The sequence below is a fragment of the Dromiciops gliroides genome, chromosome 1 (assembly GCF_019393635.1).
Source record: "Dromiciops gliroides isolate mDroGli1 chromosome 1, mDroGli1.pri, whole genome shotgun sequence".
NCBI classification, from domain to species: domain Eukaryota; kingdom Metazoa; phylum Chordata; class Mammalia; order Microbiotheria; family Microbiotheriidae; genus Dromiciops; species Dromiciops gliroides.
Genome location: NC_057861.1, coordinates 631,862,902 through 631,885,789, shown reverse-complemented (window position 1 = coordinate 631,885,789; position 22,888 = coordinate 631,862,902). Strand labels below are relative to the sequence as shown.

General features: G+C 48.8%; 1 protein-coding gene across 1 annotated transcript in view; it reads right to left on the bottom strand.

Annotated features, from left to right (window-relative positions):
• Nucleotides 1–20,386, bottom strand: part of SLC9A3R2 (SLC9A3 regulator 2) — a 34,681-nt gene extending 14,295 nt beyond the window's left edge. Inside the window, 6 exon segments of the mRNA XM_044000155.1 lie at nt 3,515–3,754; nt 8,199–8,220; nt 9,122–9,218; nt 9,608–9,776; nt 9,778–9,818; nt 19,394–20,386. Coding sequence (XP_043856090.1) covers nt 3,515–3,754; nt 8,199–8,220; nt 9,122–9,218; nt 9,608–9,776; nt 9,778–9,818; nt 19,394–19,634 — 810 coding nt within the window. The 5' untranslated portion in view covers nt 19,635–20,386.
• Between the last annotated feature and the right edge of the window lie 2,502 nt (nt 20,387–22,888).

Genomic DNA, 22,888 nt, shown 5'->3' with positions numbered 1-22,888 from the left:
TTTTTGGAAGCAATCAGGGTTTAAGTGACTTGTCCAGAGTCACACAATTAATAATATCTGAGGCCGGATTTTGAACTCAGGCCCTCTTGACTCCTACTGTGCATGCCACCTAGCTGTCCCAATTTACAATTTTATAGAATGGCCTAAAAAGCAGTAACATCAACTCAAAAAGAAACAGGGCCCACTCTAAGGATCCCTCCAGGCCCTAGGTAGATGTAATTTTAAAATGTAATCTATTTCTCTTTGTTTTGTTGTATTTTTATTCACTTTGTCAAACCCATTTCCCAGTTGCCTTTTAATCTGATTCCCACTGTACTCAAAGAAGGTGGTGGACTGAATTCAGGCCCTCAGACCAGTGGCTGGGCAGGCCAGTGTTTGACACCTTTGGCCAAAGCCCAGAGCAATTCTGTGATTTGAGTCCCTAAGGGTCACTCAGCCCAGTATATATTACTTAACCCCAAGTACTTGAGGTTTCAAGGTCAGATCTCTCTATCCATTACACCATGATGGCTTTCAGCCTTTTTGGACCTTGGGCAAATCACACAAACTGTCTCAGCCTCAGTTTGCTCATCTGTAAAATGGGGCAATAACACCAGCTGTCTCACAGATTTGTTGTGAGGAACAACGAGATCAATGTGTATGAATTGCTTCTTAAACCTTTAAGTGTCTTTCAAATGTCAGCTGTGATTGAGTCAGAGAATTACATAGGAATGTATTTTGCTTTACATCTCATTGATCTATAGATATTATTATCTGATTTTTTAAATCCCCCTTCCTTTTTTTTTTTTAAACCAGATTTGTGATTTGATACAGAGAACTCCCAATGAGGAAAATCCTTCTCTCTGTGCAAATAGGTACTCACTCTTCTGCTTTATGGTCTTGGGAGCTACTTGGGCACACTGAGAGGTTAAGCACTTTGCCCAAAATCACACAGGCGGTCTGCTGTCAGGAGGACCCAAACACAGATGTTCCTAATCCCAGGTAGATGTTCTATCTACTGCTCCAGGAATCCTCTCATAACCCATTTTACAGATGAGGAAACAGGCTCTGAGATATTAAAGTGATCACCCGGCTTAGTATCAGAAGCAGAAATATGAACTCTGGGCTATCTTGTTTCTAGGCCCAGGGCTCCTCTCATCACACCATACTGTTGGATCCTCGGGTCCATGATCCAGTGATGCAGAGGTCAAGGAGGACAAGGACAGAGAAAAGCCCCACGGATTCAGCACACATGTGCAAACAGCCCCCCAGCAGAGGCTCTCTCCACCCAGAAACTTTCTCACGGCCTCAGCGGTCTCTTCCCTTAGCTTATGCCTCAGAATAAGGGAAACAGGAAGCCAGGGTGCATGCAGGGGTCAGTCCTTCCTGGGCTAAGCTGACTGGGAAAGCCACGGGGATGGAGGGGGGAGGGGGGAGGAGGAGATGACAGTCCAAGGAGTTATGCAGGCCCCAACACCTCTTCCCTCATAGCACCGAACCAGTGGGGGATAAGGATGGGATAAGGATGGGATGATACTAAGCCAAAAGGGCCTCTCGTCATCAAGGACATTCCCTTCCCTCAACCTTCCTGGGGAAAGCATAATTCCACTTGTTACCTCTGTATTGCAGAGCCGGTAAGTCCTCCGGTTGTCTTTTTTTTGGGTGGGGAGAGACAATTGGGGTTTACAGTGACTTGCTCAGGGTCACACAGTAATGTCTAGTGTCTGAGGTCGGATTTGAACTCAGGTCTTCCTGAATCCAGGCTGGTGCTCTATCCACTGCGCCACCTAGCTTCCCCAGTCCTCCAGTTGTCTAGCCCTGGAGTCTGTCCCTGGATAGACACATAAAAGCACCACCCTGGAGCAGACCATCCCCAGGAAAGGAAACTCCAGAGACAACAGTGGGAATCAGTGGATTAGGAGCTTCCCAAATCAGGGTAAGGCTTCTGTACTGCATCTCCCCTTCTGCAGGGACACTGGAGGAGGGGCTGAGCCCAAGGCCAATGGGGAGTGGCCAGTCCCCAGTTTCCCTTCCAGCTTCCTTCTGGATGGTGAGGGCTGGGAGAGAATGCGGCAGGAGTGCGTGTCCCAGCCAAATCACATAGCTTGACATTCTTCTCCTGGCCTGGCTCTGGCTCTGGCTCCTAGCTTAGAAGCCAGTTTCCTGCTGAACAGGGAGCTCAGTTGACTGCCTGCCCCACCCTCTGCCATCCCGGCCAGCTGACCCTGGCTGCAAGACCCTACCCCAAGGATGTCTCTCACACCCCTCCTTTCAACCCCATCTGACAGACAGGCAAGCAGAGGCCCCGGACTCACTGAAGTATACCCCCTTGTCTCTACTCCAGCATCTCTCTGACTCCATGCATGGCCAGCTGTGTGGCCCCGGCAGGAAGGCGGGGCCCGGCCTCGGACACACTGGCGGCAACCATTGTCCAAGGCCTTTGACTGTGCCAAGGAGGGGACAGGGAGGCTCAGTATGACAGCATCCCACCTCCCCTGGGGGTATGATGACTCACAGAACACCCATCCCAGGGCACTAGAACAGCCCTCTATGTCACTCCACAAGGCATTCCCGCCCCACCCCCCAACACATACACCCAAGTCTGCATGGGACACAGCCAGAAGGATCTTGATTCAGGACCCACACGCACTTCCTGAATTGGAAGGGGAGGCCAGCCTCATAGGGTACATCCTTATTTGAGCCACTAGTTCTTGACAGAAAGGAGATCTCTCTTTGGAAAGGGAGAGGCAGAGAGGGGGACAGTCTTGACCCCATTGCATGCCCCTACCTTAGGAAACCAAGCATAGGGACAGGCCCAAGACAAAGAAAGGAGATAAGGACTAATGCTTAGGACCCCTCCCCAGATAGTAAAGACTCCCCAAGGCCTCCTCCTTCCTCTCCCTAGAGGTATCAGGGCTTATACAAGGCAGGGCCTGAGGAGACAGGAATAGGATAGCTAATGGTCGATCCTCAGCCCTGAACCCAGGCACAGAGAGAACAAGAGCTTGTCCCCAGGACATACAACACAGCCTAAACCTCAGCTCTCTCCTTGCTCCTCAGGTTTCAAAGGCTTCTCTAAATATGATGGAGAACAGGCAAAGAAAAGGATGCCAAGATGCCACCCAAAATCCAGGAAGGAAGTTTAGGTTCAGGAAGGGATGGAGCAGGGTGGCTGCACAGAAGTTGATGCTTTCCCATCCACCCCTACAAATCTCCCAAAGTCCAGACCAGGCACCCCCACCATGTTGTAGCCAGCTTGGCAGAGCAGTCAAATATACTCATCTCTGCAGAGCTCCCAGTCCTAGGTGCCTCAGTTCCCTCCTATATCCCCCAGATTATGGGTAAACCCATAGAGGATCCAGCAGGGATCTTTTTCGCATCCTGGCACTCCTGATCACACATGCCCCTTGGTCCAAGAGTTTCTTTCACACATCTTTGTCTCCAAAGCTCAGACACATCCCTTACCCTAAGGTTTCTGGTCACCCCCTCCCCAGCCCAGAGTCCTGGTTACACATGGTACTCAACCCAACCTGACCTGTATGCCTGCCCAGGGGGGACTCCTCGGAGGGGCTCTGGGAGGTTGAGCAGCAATCCCAGATCGAGCCATCTGGATGGACACTCGGACACAGCTATCCCGCAGGGAGAGAACACAATTCTGTCCCCAACTGAGTACAGACAGCCTCTTATTTACCTCCTCCCCCGGCCCAGGGATCCTGGGGGACCCAGGGGACTGGGACAGGCAGGGCGGGGGCCAGACCCTTTGTCTGAGGAGCGGCTGGGAAAGATAACGGCTGAAAGGGTGGAGGGGATGACTGAGTCACCTAGGAGGAACTGGGGGGCTCTGGAAGGGGTGTCTGAGTCATTTGGAGGGGTCTGATAGCCCAGGGTTATGGGCCTGAGTCACTTTGGGGGACTTGGGGGAAGGGCATAGATTCATCTCCCTCACACAATGATATAACCTAGGCTTGTTCAGTGTAAATCTCTGGCAAACTCTCAAATCTTTGAGCCCATAGTTGAACCTAACTGGGTTACATGGCAAGGAAGGGACTGGGTAGTTCCAAGCAGCTGGGCCTCAGTTTCCACCCCCTCCCCAGAAAAGGAAAGGAGCCACTGGCCCAGCCCTGTTTTTGGATAAAGGTCCCAGGAAGTGGCAGGGGAGAGGGGGGTGTTGGGAAAAGATAGTGAAGCATCAACTGGACAATATGTCTCCCATATTGCCCCGCTCTTCACCCATGGGGCCCTCTTAGGGTGATCTGGACTAGCCCCCATTCAAGCAGCCCAGAGATATGGAAACTAGAAGGACACGGCCCCTCCCTGGGACAGCTCTTTCTATACCTTCTAAGAGCCCAGGGATTTTGTAGCAGGGTTCTGGATATTAAGCCATTCTGACATGGGCACCACTCTGTCAACTCTCCTCCCTCAACTTGGGGATGGCGTCAGCCCTAAACCCCAGCCTACAGGGCCCCCTGTCCTTGTCTCTGGCTTACCCTCCCTAACCGGTTTGAAGTTGGCCGAGAGTAGCGACAGAAGGAAAGAACTGCCCACTCTGTGGGTCTAGCTAATACTGCTGGGTTTGTTGTCTGTGAAATGCTTAGGAATCTACGAAAAATTGGCATTCGGAAAACGAACACAGGGAAACCGCTAATCCTGTCCTCTGAGCGTTCCCTATGGAGACTGAGGAAAGTACTCCCACACCCTCCCATCTCCCCAATTTCAGTAAGACTGGAGACTCTCCCACACAATCAGATCTTTGATAGTCGTGAGGATCACTTGACTAAAAGCATCTCTGCCTTTCGGGCTGGTTGACCCTCCCTTCCCTCATCCCCCTCCATAGATACTTCCTAGCCACTGACCTGAGGAAAGTCACTTCATCGCCATATGCCTCAGTTTCCCCAACTGTAAAAGGAAATAATAACAGTGCATACCTTCAAGAGTTGTTTGTGAGGATCAAACAAGACAATATTTGTAAAGTACTTAGCATAGTGCCTGGCACCTAGTAGATGCTTTAACAAGTTCTTGTTGCCATCCTTCCTTACGGACTTTTTTTTTTGAGGGGGGAAAGGAAGTGGCCTTGGAAAGGTTTCATCTAGTCTAGACTTCATAGAAGATCCCTCACCATCTCCCATCCCTAAGCCCATACCCCATACATATCTTTTTTTTTTTTTTGGCAGGGCACTGAGGGTTAAGTGACTTGCCCAGGGTCACACAGCTAGTAAGTGTCAAGTGTCTGAGGCTGGATTTGAACTCAGGTCCTCCTGAATCCAAGGCCAGTGCTTTATCCACTGTGCCACCTAGCTGCCCTACCCCATACATATCTTAAGGGCTGTCCCCAGCCCTGACCTCCCCCTAGAGTTACTGTTGACAACAGATAACACCATTACCTCTCTCTCCTTAATCAAAACAACACCCACCCTTCCCTCCTAGGCCAGAAGAGTCCCCTTGAAGGCAAAGAGAATACAAGACAAACACTCCACTGGACTCTGGCTAGTCTTGGGCATCTGAACCTTCATCTATCCCAGCTTAATGATATCTAAGGAACTAGGATACTGCCAGCTCATGGGTACCTAAGGAAAATAATTACTTAGAAGTTCTTGCGAAGAAATTACATTGTGTGTGTGTATATGTGTATGTGTATGTTACTGATGAGTTTTGGTCCTTCCTCTGTTCTTCTGCCCGCCCCCCCCAGTCTAGAACACCTAGGCCACTGCTGCAATTTGCCCAGAGTAGTAGGAAGTTAATGAGAAGGAATTCACTCGGCTAATCATCACCGTCACAGCCCATTTTCCCTTGGATAGACAGGGTCTATTCAAGGTCTATACGAGGACAGTGGCTACGGCTTTCTCTCCTCCTGCCCTCCCAATCTGGAGAGATAAACTGAGGCACGCAGAGGTTTTATATCCTGGCCCACCCAGAAAACAGGGTCTGAGTTAATACTGTTTGGTCCTTCTTTGGTCTGATGGGATTCCCCCAGATTAGGCCTCAATTATAATCAGAAAATATGGGGGGGGTGGAGATTAAAAGGCCAGTTTCTATTGGAGTCCACGAGGACTTGAAGATCCACTGGATCCTGAGAGCCTGAAGAGGGATTGGCTCCACCAAAGGTAGAGCCAATTGTAAAAACCATAAAATTTTATATATATATATATATATATAATATATATATATATATATATATACACACACCCATATGTATTATATATAGTCTTATTGCGTTTTTATATATATATAAATATATGTGGTTCATATATCTATAGCTGAGTGATGCTGATGATCAGCATCATCATTGTCATCGTCCTCATCATCTTCGGTCCTTAAATCAATCCCGGCTGAGGCTGGTCCCTCAACACCTGGCCCAAGGATAGAGCTCGGACACTGGGACAGCTGGAGTCATACCCCTCTGTTCCAGGTTCAGGGCTACCTTTAAGTCAGCTCCCCCCCACACCCCCTCAGTACCTAGTCTTTAATATGAAAGTGGAGAGGAAATATCTCGACCTCTGACCTCATCTTTGTAGCAGTGGTAGGGATCAGGATGATCTTCCCCTGGGATGGCCTGACTCTCCAGTCTAAGGAGCCCCACACCCAGAATCATTGTGCCTGCCCCACCCCCTGCTCCCCAGGTTTCCTCCCCCTACCCCCACCCATCCCTAGGCTTCACGAAGGAGGACAGAGGGACCCCCGTGCCTTTGTGCTTTGCTAAAAATACCTCAGGAGGAAGCACCCCCGCCCCACGGCTTCCTGAGACTCCAGAATGACCCCTGTGCCTCCTCACACAGCCCCAGCTGGCCCAAGGGGCGCTGCCCTCCTGGCAAGGGCTTCTGGAGCCCATAGATAAGGGCTGGACAGCCTGGGCTAATGGATTTTTCCACAGGAAGGTGAACCCAGAACATTTATGTCCAAAATAAATTGGGAGAGGAGAGAAGGTTATATTTTCCTCTTCCTTAAGGGCCTAGGACCTGCCGGGGGTTCATGTGTCTTATGGGGGAGCCCGCTTTGGCCCCGGGATGAGAATGTGGGGATCCTGAAATAGCTCTTCCAGTCGTGGTCCCAATAGTCCCCAGACTTTTGTCATTCTGTCCTCTTACTGAATATCTCCCTTACAACAGGATGTCTTTCCAAGGGAGATTGGATTATAGAAAAGAGGCCTTGGTTATAAGGCAGAAAACCTGGGCTTCCTGTCTTGTCTCTCTTAGTCACCTGATGGGCAATTTGGGGTAAATCATCTACTCTTTCTGAAACTAAGTCTCCTTTGCTATGAAAGGAATTGGGCTCCACTGTGTCTAAATACTCTTAGCGCTCGAAAGTTTTATGTTTGGGGCAGCTAGGCCGTGCAGTGGATAAAGCACCGGCCCTGGATTCAGAGGACCTGAGTTCAAATCCAGCCTCAGACACTGACACTTACTAGCTGCGTGACCCTGGGCAAGTCACTAACCCCCATTGCCCCACAAAACAACAACAACAAAACAACCAAACAAATAAAGTTTTATGTTCTCCAGATTCCAACCTAACCCCCGTTGCCCACTATGACAGCAGGAAACAGCAGAGAAAGGTTCAGACCTAGAGGGGTAGACAGTCTTGGGGCAGAGACAGGAGGAGCAAACCCAGGCCCTAACATTAGGGAACTTGTAGTCAAGGCTGGGGAAGACATGGGACTCTCAGGGGACCTGGGGGATGAGAGTAAGAGCAGGATCATTGTGTGCAAACTCTGAAGGTTCTAGGAGCTCCGAGATGGTAGGTCAGAGGGATCAGGGAAGGCTTCATGGAGGAGGTAGGGTTTGGGTAGGGGTTGACTAAGCAGGAAGGAATAAGAAGGGCTTACTTACAGGGATGATGTGAGCCCAATGTGGGGGGGGAGCTGGAGGAAAGGGTGACTAAGGAATCTAGCTTGACTGGAACAGAAGGGAGCACCCAGGAGATGGGAAGAGTTTCAGAGGGTGGGGGAGGGGGATTTGGCAAAGACCAGCAAGTGGTAAAGAGGATCTTGTGGACATGCCTCCCACCCCTGGCACAATCAAGACTCATCTTCAGTCAGGCGTGTACACACACACACACACACACACACACACACACACACACACACACACACACAAATAGCTCTCTACTATCTGGCCTTCCTGAACTCAGTAAGAACCTTCCCTCTTGGCTTGGGTCCGAGAAGACTGAGTGGAACAGATGAAACAGGAGGCTGGAGTCTTTAAGAAAAAGCACAAGTGACCCCTCACCTGACAGCCAGGTGTGGTCAGCCTGGAAGGAAGAAGGTGCCCCAGGGAAGATAATCAAGAGCCCTTTAAAGTAGGGAAATCAGTGCCCTGGCTCCTGAGGGTGCGTCTAGGGTGGGGCCCCAGGAAGCTCGGGCCTGGCTTCCTGAGGGTTTGTTATGGCCTGCCCTGGGAGGTCTTTCATCTCACAATGGAGGGGGGAGTTTCCTTCAAAGTCCTGACCCCCTTCCTTAAACAATGAGGACCAGAAAAGCCAAGGACACAAGGCGGCCGAGAACACAGTCCACCTGCCTCACAGATGACTTCTCTGGCCAAGCCCAGAATCCGAACCACAGCTGGCCCCCCAGCTCCAGCCCATTGCCAGACCCCTTCCTGGATCTCTGCCTAGAACAAGGGTCCTCTAACCTCTTTTGCGTCACAGACCCCCAATAGGCAGTCCCATGAAGCCTACGGACTCCATTATTTCATCCCCATTCTACTGAAATGCAGTTATCAAAAATAGTCAATGTTCCTCGTCCACAGACCCCCTTCACTCCCACCTCTGCATTGAAATCTATCCGTGGACTGTTTGGAGATGGTGAGCCCAGGTTAAGAACCAAAGGCCTAGAACCATAACTCTTCCCCTCCTCCGACCCTCAGTGTGGCTACATCAGGAGCCCAGCTCTGAGTCCCGTTCAGCTGGGGGAGGATGGTACACGGGGCTCTGAGGAGGGGGCAGGGCTGGGCACAACGTGGTAATCGCTAGTGCCCAGGGAACTCTCCTTCTTACAGGGAGGATGTGTGAAGGAACGCATCGCGTCAGCTCTCCTCCTCACAGTACACCCTGCCCCCCAACACCCCTGAGGAGCGTTGGCTCTAGTTCTCCCACATGCCCACACGCCATCCACACACAGGACTGGCTGTGAGATTCCTCCTACCCCTCCCACCCCTGCATTCTTCTCCCACCCCCCTGTGGCGGCCGCTGCCTCGGGGGGCCCCGAGCAGCTTCTGCTTGACATTTGTCCTTGTGTTTGTTGCAGAGGGCTGGGTGGGAGGGAACAGCTCAGGCACTTGAGCTTGGCAGCTCCCAATAGAGAGAGAGCTGCCCATGCTCTGCAGGGGCTGAGAAAGCTCAGAGAGAGGCTGCTGGCCCCAGCAGACTTGGCACATCTCTGGGGAGAGGATCAGAAGGTTTTAAAGCTAAGCTTAGAGATCAGAGGCTCCAAGTTCTCCTCATTTTAGACAGAAAGAAACTGCAATTTAAAGGGAAACTTGTAGCAGGAAGAACTGGGATTCTGACCCAGGTCTCCAGGTGCAATATTCTCACCACTACATCACCCCCTGGTAGAAACCAGAGTCTCTGAGAGCAGAGACTGGGTCAGTTGGAAGGGGCTAATGCAATCCCAGCTGTTGCAGCCCATTTTGGTCCCTACCTTCTGGCTGCTGAAGCTGCCCCCCCCCAGCCCTTGGGGATCGGCTCTCTGGCTGGGGCTCCCACAAGTTGCCATTATCCTGGGGGGATATGGAAGCTGAAGGCAGGACTCCGTGATGAGCCATCTCCTCTGTGCAAGTCAGGTGCAGGCTGGCCAGGTATTCGTCAGTCCTCCTTTTCCACCACCAGGAGCCGGGTCTCACCCTCCACAGCTTGATTCTCTGTACTACCTGAGGGGAGGGGAGAGGTAGGTAAAGTCCAGGCCAAAGGCTCTTCAACAGCTAGAAGCCCAGCTGGCCACCCACCCAGTCCAGGAAGTGGCTAGAATCTGGGCATATGAGCATCTGGACAATCATTGTCCAAGCCTTGCCCAGCTCCCGGGCCAAGAGGAGATGGGTGAGGATTCCTCGCCTGCCCATGACTGGTTCTGCCCTGCCCTACCCTGTCCTGCCTGTGAGAAACCGAGGATGGCTCCCCTTGCTCATTTCCCCCCTTTCCTCCGGGGCTAGGCCAGCCCCCCACTCCCACACTATTGAAATCTCCCCTCCCCTCCCAGAGCACTGAGAGAATGGAGGCTGGAAGCCAGTGACCAGAAGCAGCTTTCAGGATAGAAAGGGGCCACAGTCCTGGGAGTTCTGCTCACCTAGTCCATGCCCCATCTGGGGATCTGGGTAGTCACAAATCACACCCACCACCACTACCACCAAATACATATATAGTTTAGTAAAAAGAGGGCCAGATTTGGGTGCAAAGAAACTTGGTTCAAATCATCTGCTGCTCGGAGCAGCTAGGTAGCGCAGTGGATAGAGCACAGGTCCTAGATTCAGGAGGACCTGAGTTCAAATTTGGCTTCAGACACTTGACACTTACTAGCTGTGTGACCCTGGGCAAGTCACTTAACCCCAATTGCCTCATCAAAAAAAGAAAAATCATCTGCTGCTTACTGTTTGGGTGACCTTGGGCAAATTCCGCCGTCCTCTGGTCTTCAGTTTCTTCAGTCTGTAAAATGGGATGGTATTGGACCAGATGATATCTAAGGGTCCCCTCTACCTCAAAAATCCTATGATCTTTATACATCCTCCCTCTATGGGTAGCTCCCTCTTCTTAGAGAAGCCTCAAAGGCAGGCTTGGCTGTCCCAGTGTGGCCAGCCCTGGGCTGAATTAATACCTCTGTAATGTGATGGGCACCTTCCTGGGGGGTTTCCCCTAAGCTTCTGGAGGAATTCCCAATCTAGCCAGGTTTCCCCTTTCCCTTGGGTCTATCAGAACTTAGCCTATCTTCCCTTTCCCTATGAATGTTCTATGGCTTAGCGACAATGCCTGCCACATATTAGTCACTTAATAAATGCTTGTTGACTGACTGACCGATTTCACCCAATCTAGTCCTTCTTTCCTAAACCTGTCTTCCCCTCAGAAATCTCCTTAGATTTCTTTCCTCTAGAAAGCACCATGTGGAAAGCATATGGGAAGGCAGCTTAGTATAGTGGAGAGACCAGAAGACCAAATCTCGACTGTCACAGCTATGTGACCTTGGACAAATCATTCCCATTCTCTGGGCTTAAGTTTTTCTCATTGGTAATAATACTAGGCTTTGATCTTCACAACAACCAGTGAGATTATTATCCCTATAAGAAAACTAAGGCTGAGAGAGGTTGAATAACTAGTCCATTTAGCTGGTAAGTGTCTGGGCAGGATTCAAACTCACACGAATTCAACCATATTTAACACTCTAATCACTGAGCCATCTATGATCTCTAAGTTTCTTCCTCCTCCCTCTTATCCTGTGATTCTAGTGTTATCCTCAATGGGGTGAGGATGCCTGCAGTAGACCATTCCTTGGGGCAATTGTGTGGTACAATTGGATACAACACCTGCCTGCAGTCAAGAAGATCTGAGTTCAAATCCGGCCTTCAGTTGCTTACTAGCTATGTGACCCTGGGCAAGTCATTAACCCTGTTTGTCTTTAAAGAAAAAAGAAAAGACTTTCTAAAGCCTGCCCAATAGGGCAGTTCTGAAACATTTATCCAGTAGTTTCATCAGTTGGACAAGAAAAGAAAGAAACCAGGCTCGGTCAAAAGGAAATCAGGCTGAGAGGATAGAAGCTTGTGTCTTTAAAGGGAAATGTTGTCCTAATCTTTTTCCTGATCTAACCCCAGAGATCTCAGTGGCAGACACTGAGGAAGTTTGGGCAAGATGGGGGAAACCAAAGCTTGGGGATGTGGGGGAGGGAGCACTATCCCTGGAGCTAAGCAAGTCAACACTTCTGACCCTTTCTTTTAGGAGTAGGAAGTAGGTACTCAAGCTCCCCTTTCTACCAAACACACTTAATTGTGCTTATCTGTAGTCCTGAGTATGCAAGCAGACATGCACACACGTGTTTAGAGGGTTCCTCGGTTAGCACACATAACCTACTTCGTGGTGGACCCTGTTCAAATTTTGGGTTAGGCAGAGAAGAACAGAATATCATCCCTGCCCTCAGAGAGTTTCCCAATCTAGTAATAATAATACACCTTGGGTGACATGCAACTGTAATAGTTAGAGTTCTCAGCAGAGTAGCTCCTCGAACTAGCCCCATATGAGGGAGGCTGGGCAAGGATCACAATCCCCATTTCACAGAAGGCAAATTTGAGGCCCAGACAGGGCAAGAGACCTTGCCCAAGGGTATACTAAGAACCAGTGGTGTTGCTGAAGCCCAGAGAGCCCAGGTCCTTGGCTGGGTGCCTAGCCCAGCCCAGAGAAATAAGGACATCATGAGGAATATGAAACTGAGAAAGGACGGAACAATAGGACAGCATTTATATAGTACTTTAAGCACTGCAAAAACTCATTGGTTCAGAACAACAACCCTGTGACAGATTAGTATCATTATTATTCTCATGTTTACAACTGGAGGAAACTGAGGCACGGAGTTTCAGTGACTTGCTCAGGGTCACACAACTTCGTAAGTATCCAGGCAGTATTCAAATTCAGGTCTTCCTGACTCTCAGTCTCATGCTCTAGCCGTTGCCTACCAACTAGCTCTCTATATAAGATAGGTAATGATAGATAACTTTATATAGCACTTACTAGTGTCGGGCACTATGCTAAGTTCTTTACAATTGATCTCATGTGATCCTCACCTCCTGGGAGGTGGCTGTTACTATCATCATCCCATTTACAGATGAGGAAACTGAAGCAAACAGAAGTTAAGTGACTTGCCTAAGGTCACAAAGCTAGTAAGTATCTAAGACGAGATTTCTATTCGGGTCTTCCTGACTCCAGACCAATGCTCTATCCACTGCAGCTGAGTGACCCAGTGAGGGCGACAGAACAATGATGTTATATACATGTTGTATAGTATGAATAAGGGTACAAACAAATTTGCATATCTGGTGGAAGTGACAAAGAGCATGTGAGTACGGTGCACACTTAGCGGGAGGGGAAAAAAGTGGGGAATGAGCACGCATGTCCTGTAAGGTGCCAGCCAGCAGCATGTTGTGATTGAAAATGCTCGGGTCTGTTGTGGGAGCCATGTGAGTGAGGCAACCTGGAGGAGTGAGGGAGGTCCTCAGTGAAGTGTGGTTCAAGAATCTGGCCTTGGGGGCAACTAGGTGGCACAGTGGATAAAGCACTGGCCCTGGATTCAGGAGACTGAGTTCAAATCAGTCTCTAGACACTTGATACTTACTAGTTGTGTGACCCTGGGCAAATCACTTAACTCTCATTGCCCTGCACAAAGACAAACAAATAAAAACAAACAAACAAAAAAAACCCCAACAATCTGGCCTTGGCAGAGTTTTTAAATCGATGTTAAAATTTGTTTTTACATGCAATTTGGGAAAAAATAATTTTTTTTTTTTTGCAGGGCAATGGGGGTTAAGTGACTTGCCTAGGGTCACACAGCTGGTAAGTGTCTGAGGCTGGATTTGAACTCAGGAACTTCTGAATTCAGAGCCGGTTGCTTTATCCACTGCGCCACCTAGAGCCCCACCAAAAATAAAATTCTAAATAAAAAAAAGACTACACATGTGTAACTTATATTGAATTGCTTATGTTCTTAGAGGGTGGGGGAGGGAGGGAAGGAAGAGAATTTGGAACACAAAGTTTGAAAAATCGATGTTAAAATTTGTTTTTACATGTAATTTGGGGGGCAGCTAGGTGGCACAGTGGATAGAGCACTGCGCCTGGATTCAGGAGGACTGAGTTCAAATCCATCCTCAGACACTTGACACTTACCAGCTGTGTACCCTGGGCAAGTCACTTAACCCCAATTGCCTCATAAAAAAAATAATAAATAATAAGAAAAAAGTTAAACGTAATTTGGGGAAAAAATAAAATTCATAAATAAATAAAAGAATTCTGACCTTGGTCCTTGTCTATTCAACAGCTATTCCAATGATTGAAACAGAAGCATGGATGGCACACTTATCATAGTTACAAATAAGCAGAGCCAGGTCGGCTAGGTGTCACAGTGGATAAAACACCAGCCCTGGATTCAGGAGTCCCTGAGTTCAAATCCGGCCTCAGACACTTGACACTTACTAGCTGTGTGACCCTGGGCAAGTCACTTAACCCCCATTGCCCCGCAAAATAAATAAATAAATAAATAAGCAGAGCCAGGAGAGACAGACAACCCACCCACCACATAACCTTCAGGGTCCCAACAAAGAGAGGGGTAGGATAGAATAACAGCTTCTATCGAATTCAGTGAAATAGAATGGACATAAATAAAAGGACCTAAAATTAGATTTTTATAAAACTACCTAGGCACAGAACGGAAGGGCCACAATTAAACAATTCATGGGGGATGCAGTCTATGACCTAACAATGATGGGACATGGCAACAGAAAAGACCAGTGGCTTCTTATTGTGTACATTTCTGTGCATGATCTTTTAGGAAGGTCACAGACAAAATGCAAGCAGTATGGTGAAAAGTCTAGAGCCCCAAAAGAACTGGGGATGTCTAATGGAGAACATCATCCATCTCCAAGTATTTGCACAGCTGTTAGGCAGAAATAGGACCAACAGGGCTTGATGTAAGCTAAAACTTACAAACAATTAGAGCGCTCCCTCTCTCTCTCTCTCTCTCTCTCTCTCTCTCCCCTTCCCCACAGGGCAGGTGACTAGCTCAGGGTCACACAGCTACTCAGTGTCTGAGTCTGAATCTGAACTCAGGTCCCCTGACTCTAGGGCAGTGGCTCTACCCACTGCGCCACCTAGCTGCCCCATTTAGGAATATCTCAAAGTGGAATGGGATACGCCAGGAGATAGTGAGCTTCCCATGAACACTGAAGGTGTTCAGGAAGGGGGTGGATGACCACTCACGGTACATTCTTATTCAAGAATAGTGCATGCCCTTCTAGCACTAAGTACTTCTGTGCAGGTATCTCACTATACATGATACATCTGTGCATATAACAGAGTGAGTATTTGTGTCTGGAGCAGAATGACAATGTAAATGTAAATGTGAGGGTATGATTGAGGAAGGTAATAGCACAATGCATGTGCACACTCTTGGCACCTCTTGAATATTCACTAAGTTTCCAAAGCAGACATTCAGAGAGGAGCAGGGAGCAAAGCAGCAAGGGCCCTCCCCACTACCTGAGCTCCTAATCCATTTCAGACACTTGCTGCATGACATTTCTTGGCCAACTTACCCTCTCTGGACCTCAGTTTCCCCCGTCTGTAAAATGGGGATTGTATGTGGTTATGTGTGACATTAGCTTGGGCTCACAGACAATAAAGCTGGATTGGCCAGGGGTGGGGACCCAGCCCAAAGACCCTCCTAGAAAGAGACAAATGCTAGTAAGAATTCAGGACCCAGGGGAGCAGTGGTGAATAGGTGCCCACCACACACCTGGGACTGATTAAATATTAACCCAGCACTGAGCAAAGGCCTAAATCGTAGCACAGGGTATGTAGAGGACCCTTCCCTTGCTGCTGAGAGCATGCTCACAGAGGGATCATTAATGATGTAGTAGAATCCTGTAGTCAGTGGACCTGAATTCAAATCTCACCTCTGATACTTCCTAGCTGTGTGACCTTGGGCAAGTCATCACCTCCCTAGACCTCATTTTTCTCATCTGTAAAATTAGACTGTTAGATAGATGCCTACCCCCCATAATAACCACACAAACTGTATAAGCATCTTTATCCCCCATTGAACCTATGTGGTCCCAGGCCAACTACGGGTGTGATGTCCAGAGCCTCAGGTTGGGATAAGTTCCATGACAATCGATCAATCAATCAACATTTAGTAAGTACCTATTATGTGCCAGGAACTGTGCTAACATATATCCCATGGCTCCAGGAAGTGGAATGGGAGCATGATACCCCAACTCTCTGCCTCACTATATCCATTCTTGTCTCTGCTTTTCTTAAAGGGGCTTGGATCATATCCAAGAGCAGATCACTCAGCTCTAGGAGACCTGAGCTGCAAACCCATTTCAGACACTTACTCACTCTATGACTTTCCTTGGGCAACTTATCCTCTCTGGACCTCAGTTTCCCCATCTGTAAAATGGGGATTGTATGTGGTTAGTTTTCACAAAAACAAGTAATTTTAAAGCTTCAATAATTCAAGAGTCCATAATTTCATCAGTGGAAGTGCTCCCTCCATCAACAAAGGTTTCAACTCCTCTATGCCTTAAAAGACTGTCTTGGGGGTTGCTATGGCTCAAAAATTCACCCTGCAGCCAACCTGGTCACCAGCTTTAGCAAAGCTAAAGCTGATCCTTAGAGGAAAGACAAGCAGTCCATTGCCAGGCTGTACTCAGTCTTCCCAGCTTGGCAGAACCTGCCAAAACTTGCATTCTGTTAGCATAACCCCAGAGAACCCCAGGGCACCTCCATACCACAATGAACCTTCAGGGGAGGAGAATAATTAATACTTCAAGGATCTGTAATTTAGTCGGTATGGGTAGTCCTTCTTCCTGACATAGGTTTCCAACCTTTTTTCGTCTTAGTAAATGGTTTTGGAGAGTTGCTAAGGCAACTAGTCTTTGAGATGGTGTGATGAATAAATAGAGGGGCCTGGAGTCAGGAAGAGCTGAGTTCAAATTCAGACGCTTACTACCTGTGTGATCCTGGGCAAGTCACTTCACCTCAGTCTACCTCAATTTCCTCATCTATAAAATGGGAATAATAATAGCACCTACCTTCCAGGGTTGTTGTAAAGATCAAATGATATAATACTGTAAAGCACCTGGCACATAGTAAGCTTTATATAATTGTTATTATTATTATTATTATTATTATTATAAAATTCATCACCCTGTGGCCAACCTGGAAATGAGAAGTGTGCTCAGCACAGCAGGGAAACTGAGGTCCAACCAGAGAATGGTTATGAGACTTTAGGAAAATCATGTAACCATGATGGCTAGGCCTCGGTGTCTATATCTGTAAAATGAAGGGGTTGGGATACACCAGGGGTTCTTAACAGAGAGTCTCTGAAATATATATACGTGTATATACATGCACATACATGTATTGTGATGCATAAGTATATGTGTGCACATGTATGCATGTGCATATATATCTACATATATGTATGTATATCTATTTTGTTAATTGCATTTGAATATACTTTGTTTCCTTTTTAATCCTATTTCTTTTCAGCATTAAAAAGCATCATTCTGAGAAGATGTCCGTCAATAATAGACTTCAGCAGACTGCCAAGGGAGTCCACAATACAAAGATTGGAAACCGCTGGACTGAGTGGTCTCTAAATCCTTTTCCGGCTCTTAATTCCCAGAATCACAGAATTTCAGAGTTGGAAGGAACCCCATTAGCCACGTAATCCAAGCCCATACCAGAGAAACAAGCCCTCTACAGCACACTGGACAAGTCACCATCTAGTCTTTGGTTAAAGACCTCCAACTGAGAGGGAACCCACTAGTTCCACAGTCAGTCCATTATACTCGGCCATAGCACTTTTTTCTTTATGTCGAGCCTAACTTTGCTTCTGTAAATTCTGCTTCTATAGCTTCTACCCATTGCCCTGGTTCTTTTCAAGCCTAAGAGAGTCAGTCTAAGCCCTTTTCCATATGACAGTCCTTCAAGGCCTTGAAGGAGGACTCTCCTGATCTCCCCCTACCCCAGTCTTCTCTTTTCCAACTTAAATATCCCCAGTTGCTTCATCATTCTTTGATTCTCTAAGGAAAGGCCCTTACCTAACCTTTCCTCCCTTAGGACCAATGGAGATACACACAGAGAACTCCACCCCACCCCTGCAGTTTGCTAAGACAGAGTAAGCAAAAGTATAAGGCCCCTAACTGCAAGCCCGTGTTGTGTATCTGGAGGTAGCTCTGGAGCTAAAGATTAGACCGTATGATATGCTGTTTCACACATATATTGAGATACACACACATACACACACACACAAACACATAGAACCAGGACAAACCAAGAGAGAATAGCTTACGTTTCTTTAGCATACGAAATCTTTCCTCATAACATTCCTGTGAGTCCAGAAGTCCTAACATTATCATCTCCATTTTACAGATAAACAGGGAGATTAAATGTTTACCCAAGGTCACACAGTTAGTAAATAACAGAACAAGGACTCAAGCTCAGGTCTCTCTCCTGAATCCAATTCCAGTGTTCATATACCCATATGTTCTCTCTGTCAAAAATACACACACAGATGCAAACTTGCATACACATGGGAAACACAATCGACAGAGAATTGGACCCTCCCTTCCCAATGAGTCATGGTGCTAGGGAAGCCCACAGTCCAGACCCAAGAGCTGTCCCCTCCAAACAGAGCCAGCTCCAGGACCCAGTGCTAGTACCCAGGATGCCCATCATGGAGACAGGTATTCCTGATCCCTGGAACTTTCTTCCTCATACAGGGAGATTTCCCCAGGGGGTGTAAGTGAGAGCTGTGAGCTGGCTAATAATTTGAGAACAACAGTGTCTTTCTCTGTTCAGCACGGTCTCTGGCACCCAGGCACAGTGTGCACACACACACACAAAAAGTCTCACACAGTCCATATATGGATGGCGTCACAGTTACATACAATGTCGCAGCACACTGTCACACTTAGATCTACAGTGGCACACAGTGTCATAGACAATGTAACATACTATCACAAGATCACACAGAACTAGAGGGTCCCACAGTATACAAATATACTAATAGTATCATATACATATACAGTATAAGAACCCATAACACAAGGCCACGCACATACAGCCAAATAGTGCCTGCTTAGTTAACTATACACAATGTCACATGGATACAATATTACAGGCAGGGTCATACACAGTTTGATTCACAGCTATACTTAGCTACACACAGCATCACAATAGTATACAGCTACACCTTGTCACATATGGCCACACATGGTATCACCTGAATACAATATCATACATTATCCAATAGAGATAGAGCCAGGAATCTCTCTTCAAAATAGAGACCCACACAGTCACACAGAGCCAGCTAGCTTACACATCCTGTGTCATGCTCCCCGCTCTAGACAGTTTCCCATTACTACTCCCAGACCTCCACACAGACACACACTATCCCATAGGAATACACATTTAGGCACAGAGTCGCACACAAACACTATCACAGAGTCTCTCACAATTATAATCACAGAGGCACACAATATCACACATTATCACACCTAGATACAGCCACCGTGTCACCACACACAGAGACACGATAGCATCTATCCACCGCTCCCCTCGGACCCCTGTCTCTGTCTCTATCTCTGTCTCTGTCTCTCTGTCTCTGTCTCTCTCTCACTCTCACACACACACAACACACACACACACACACACTCAAACACACACTCACACGCACACCGCACACGCACAACAATCCTCGGGCCCACCTGGAGGTGCGTCTCCTTCTCCACGTTGACCCCATTCACCTCCACCAGTCGGTCCCCAGCGCGTAGCGCCGCCGCCTCCGCCGGGGAGCCGGGCTCCACCTTGCGAATGAATTGGCCACTCTTGCCCTTCTCTCCGTGCAGGTGAAAACCGTAGCCCTGCTCGCCCTTGATCATCCGGCACAGCCGGGGCCGCAGTTGGTCCTTGGCCATGGCGCCGCCGCTGGGGGCGCGAGCTCAGGGGAACGGAGGGGGCGGGGGCGACTACGAGGAACCCCTACCCAAGAAGTAGAGGACCCGAGGTTCTTAGGTCCTGGGGCTGGCTGGAGAGCTCGGGAAAGGCTCGCAAGGCCAGGGGGGGTCTGGGGCCCTGGAGGGACCGAGGATGCGGGACGGGGGAAGTGAAGAGGGGAAGGGGATTAGAGCTGCAAGAGGGGGAGGAGGGAGGGCTGAGGGGGTGGCGGGCGCAAGGCTGACGGATCCGGGGGATGGAACTGGAGGGTGCAGTGCGAAGGGGCTTCAGTTGCTGGAGATCGTGGTGCACGGCCTGGGGGTAGGCAGAGGGGTGCAGAACTTGGGGAGCCGGAAGTCCGGGCCGCAGTTCATCTAGTGTAGGGGAAGCGGGCTGGGGCAGGGACGCCAGGCTCCCAGGGACTGCTGTTGGGAGGTCCTTCAGAGGCGGGGCTGGACGCTGCACCGGGCCGGAAACGACTGGGACCGGGGGCAGGGGCCTCTGCTGCCATCCTGGGCCGGGCTCTAGATTCGGGCCGGACCAAGCTGGACTGACCCGGAGGCTGCGATTTGCTGCCGTCCCAAGGGACGAGTCCCAGGCTGGGGCTGGGGCTGGACCTGGAGCAAAAAGAGGCGGGCGCCTGGGACCTAGAGGCGGCGGTGGCTAAGCTCCGCTCCCGCTCCGGCTCGGGCTCGGGCTCCGGCTAGGGCTCGGGCTCGGGCTTGGGCTCCTTACTCGGCGCCGCCCCCGCCCCGCCCCCTCCACCCCCTCCTTTTCCTTTGCCCACCGGGACTCGGGTCGCCCGCCCAGTAGCCCCCCGCCGGGTGGGAGGTCCGGGGGCGGAGCCGGAGGATGGGGGGAGGGGGCACTGCCTGGGACCTTCCCGGGGGACCCTGGGACCCTGCGAAAAGGGCTTGTGGATGTCGTCGTTTCGCCCGTCCTCCTGCCTCGGAGCAGGCCAGGTCCCTGAGTTACACGGTGGCGATGGGGGTGGGGAAGGGGTACCCTGGGTTCCTAGTTTCCCAAGCAGGAGGAAGGGCTGATCCCTCGATAATACCCCTAAAGCTCCCCCTCCCCTCTAATCACATTCAATCTGTCTTCTATCAGAAAGCCCTCTCCCGCAGAGGGGCCAGCTCTGCTCTCCGGAGGTACCTATCAGAGACTGCCTGGTATGTTACTCAAAACTTGGGGTCCTCTTTCTAGCTTTGTTGCTTCAACCTTGAGGCCTTCTCCCTCCCCCTAACTCCATTGATAGCCCCTGATACATTTCCCTGGTATTCAGTTCTTCTTCCCAGACCCAGTAATTCCAGTCTTTTCCTTTACCGGCTCCTGAAAGAAATCCCCACCATCCTTCAAGAAGCTCCCTGAGAGTACAGATTCCTCTTAACCCCACCCACCCTTGCCTACACAAGCCCATTTCCCCATTCCTTTTCCGTACCCCCATACTCCTTGACACTCTTGTAGTCCCACATACCCCTACTCCCCAAATCACTCTTAAATACATTAACTGGGGCATTTTGAAGGCTAATTTTCTTTCTTTGTGCATTGCTAATCTCTATCTCAGACTTTGTCCATCCTCCCCAGCTAAGGAGTAGGTTCAGGGCTGTGACCAGCTCTCAATCCTGCCTGACCTCGTTTTTCTGACTCTCTTGGTGTCCTAGGGACCCCCTTTTCAGGATCACCTGACAAGTCCCCTGTAATCTACCAGATCAGCATGGAATGTGGGAGCAGAGGGTAAAGGGAGGGACACCTCAGGACCTGGCACACCCTCCCCAAGCAGAACCAAGCAAGACTTCTCTTTCCTGAGTGAAGAGCAAATTCTACAAAGAGGAAACAGATTTCTTGCAGATAGATTTGTTGTCAGACATAAAGGTCTGCTCAACCTTCAGAATTCTCCACCTCTGAACACTTTCCAGCAGTGAACATACAACTTTCCAGTCCCATCCTAGAGGGTTTAGGCATTTACTTGGCCTCAAGAAAGGATGGAGAATCTCTCTGGATTCTGTGCTAGCTCTGCTTGGGATTTTGAGGGAGTTGGGGTCTTTGATAGGAATAAATTGCTCTCTCCACAGCAATTGCAATGATTCAGATCGAGATAGCAGTCTCCTTTCTCCTCCTCTCTCCCCCTCTTCCTCCTGCTCCACTTGTACCAGCCATGCTCCCCCTCAGCCAATATCCCATCACTCCCTTCTACCCCTCCACAGCTCTCAGTCTGTTTATTTTTTTCACTCCTCAGTCCTTTGGAATGGGCCAGCCTTACTGGCTAAGTACACTTTACAGATCAAATCTTTTTCATTTTAGACCTAATACTTAGCTTTGAAGATTGCAGGGGTCCTGCTAAATGGACTTAAGAGAAAAAACTAAAGACACTTAAAAGAACAAGGGTATGGAATCTTGGTAGACTAGTCTCTTGTCCAAAGACCAGCCTCATTAAGTTCTGAGATACTCATCACCAGGTTGGTTCTAGGGAGATACTATTTTGGCCAAAATTTAAAAATTATATTGCTACCTTTTGTTTGTTTTACATCAGCTTCATTTCTGAGTATACCCCTCCATCCTCCTACCCATTGAGCCATACCTTGTAACAAAGAATAGAAAAGAAAGAGAAAGGGGAAAAAAACACCTGGTAAAACTAACCAAGATATCAACTAAGTCTACAATTATTTCCACACCATAGTCCTTCAGCTCACCAAAGAAGGGAAAAAGGGAGAGGTGTTATTTTCTCCTCTCTTCTTCAGGCTGGCCACAATTTTCAAAGACCACAACTAAATTATGGAGAAATTCTCTGAGATTATCTGCAATTGACCCTGTATATATCTTACCTGCACATGGTTATTTTCATGTTGTCTCCCCCCATTTGATTTTAAGTTCCTTGAGAACAGGGACTAATTTTGCCTTTCTGGGTATTTCCAGTACTTAGCACAGTACCTGGCACAAAGTAGGTACTTAATAAAGAATCTGGACTTGATTTGACTTCTGGGTCATTTGGAGGAAGTGTGTACACTAAGGTAGTCATAGGTACTTGAAGTATCAGTAAAAGAGGCTGCTTTCATTTAAGTTAATATGTCCCTGAAGGGTAAAACCTTGTCCTTCTGTATCAAAGGAAGCAATGCTGGCCCTTCAAATGGCCCCTGCAGAAGGATTTGCGAGTGCTGGTGGGTGAGTGAGAGTAACCCCTGACTCTGTTCATAGCAACAGTAATGCCTGTTCTATTAGAAGAATTTCTTTAACCTCC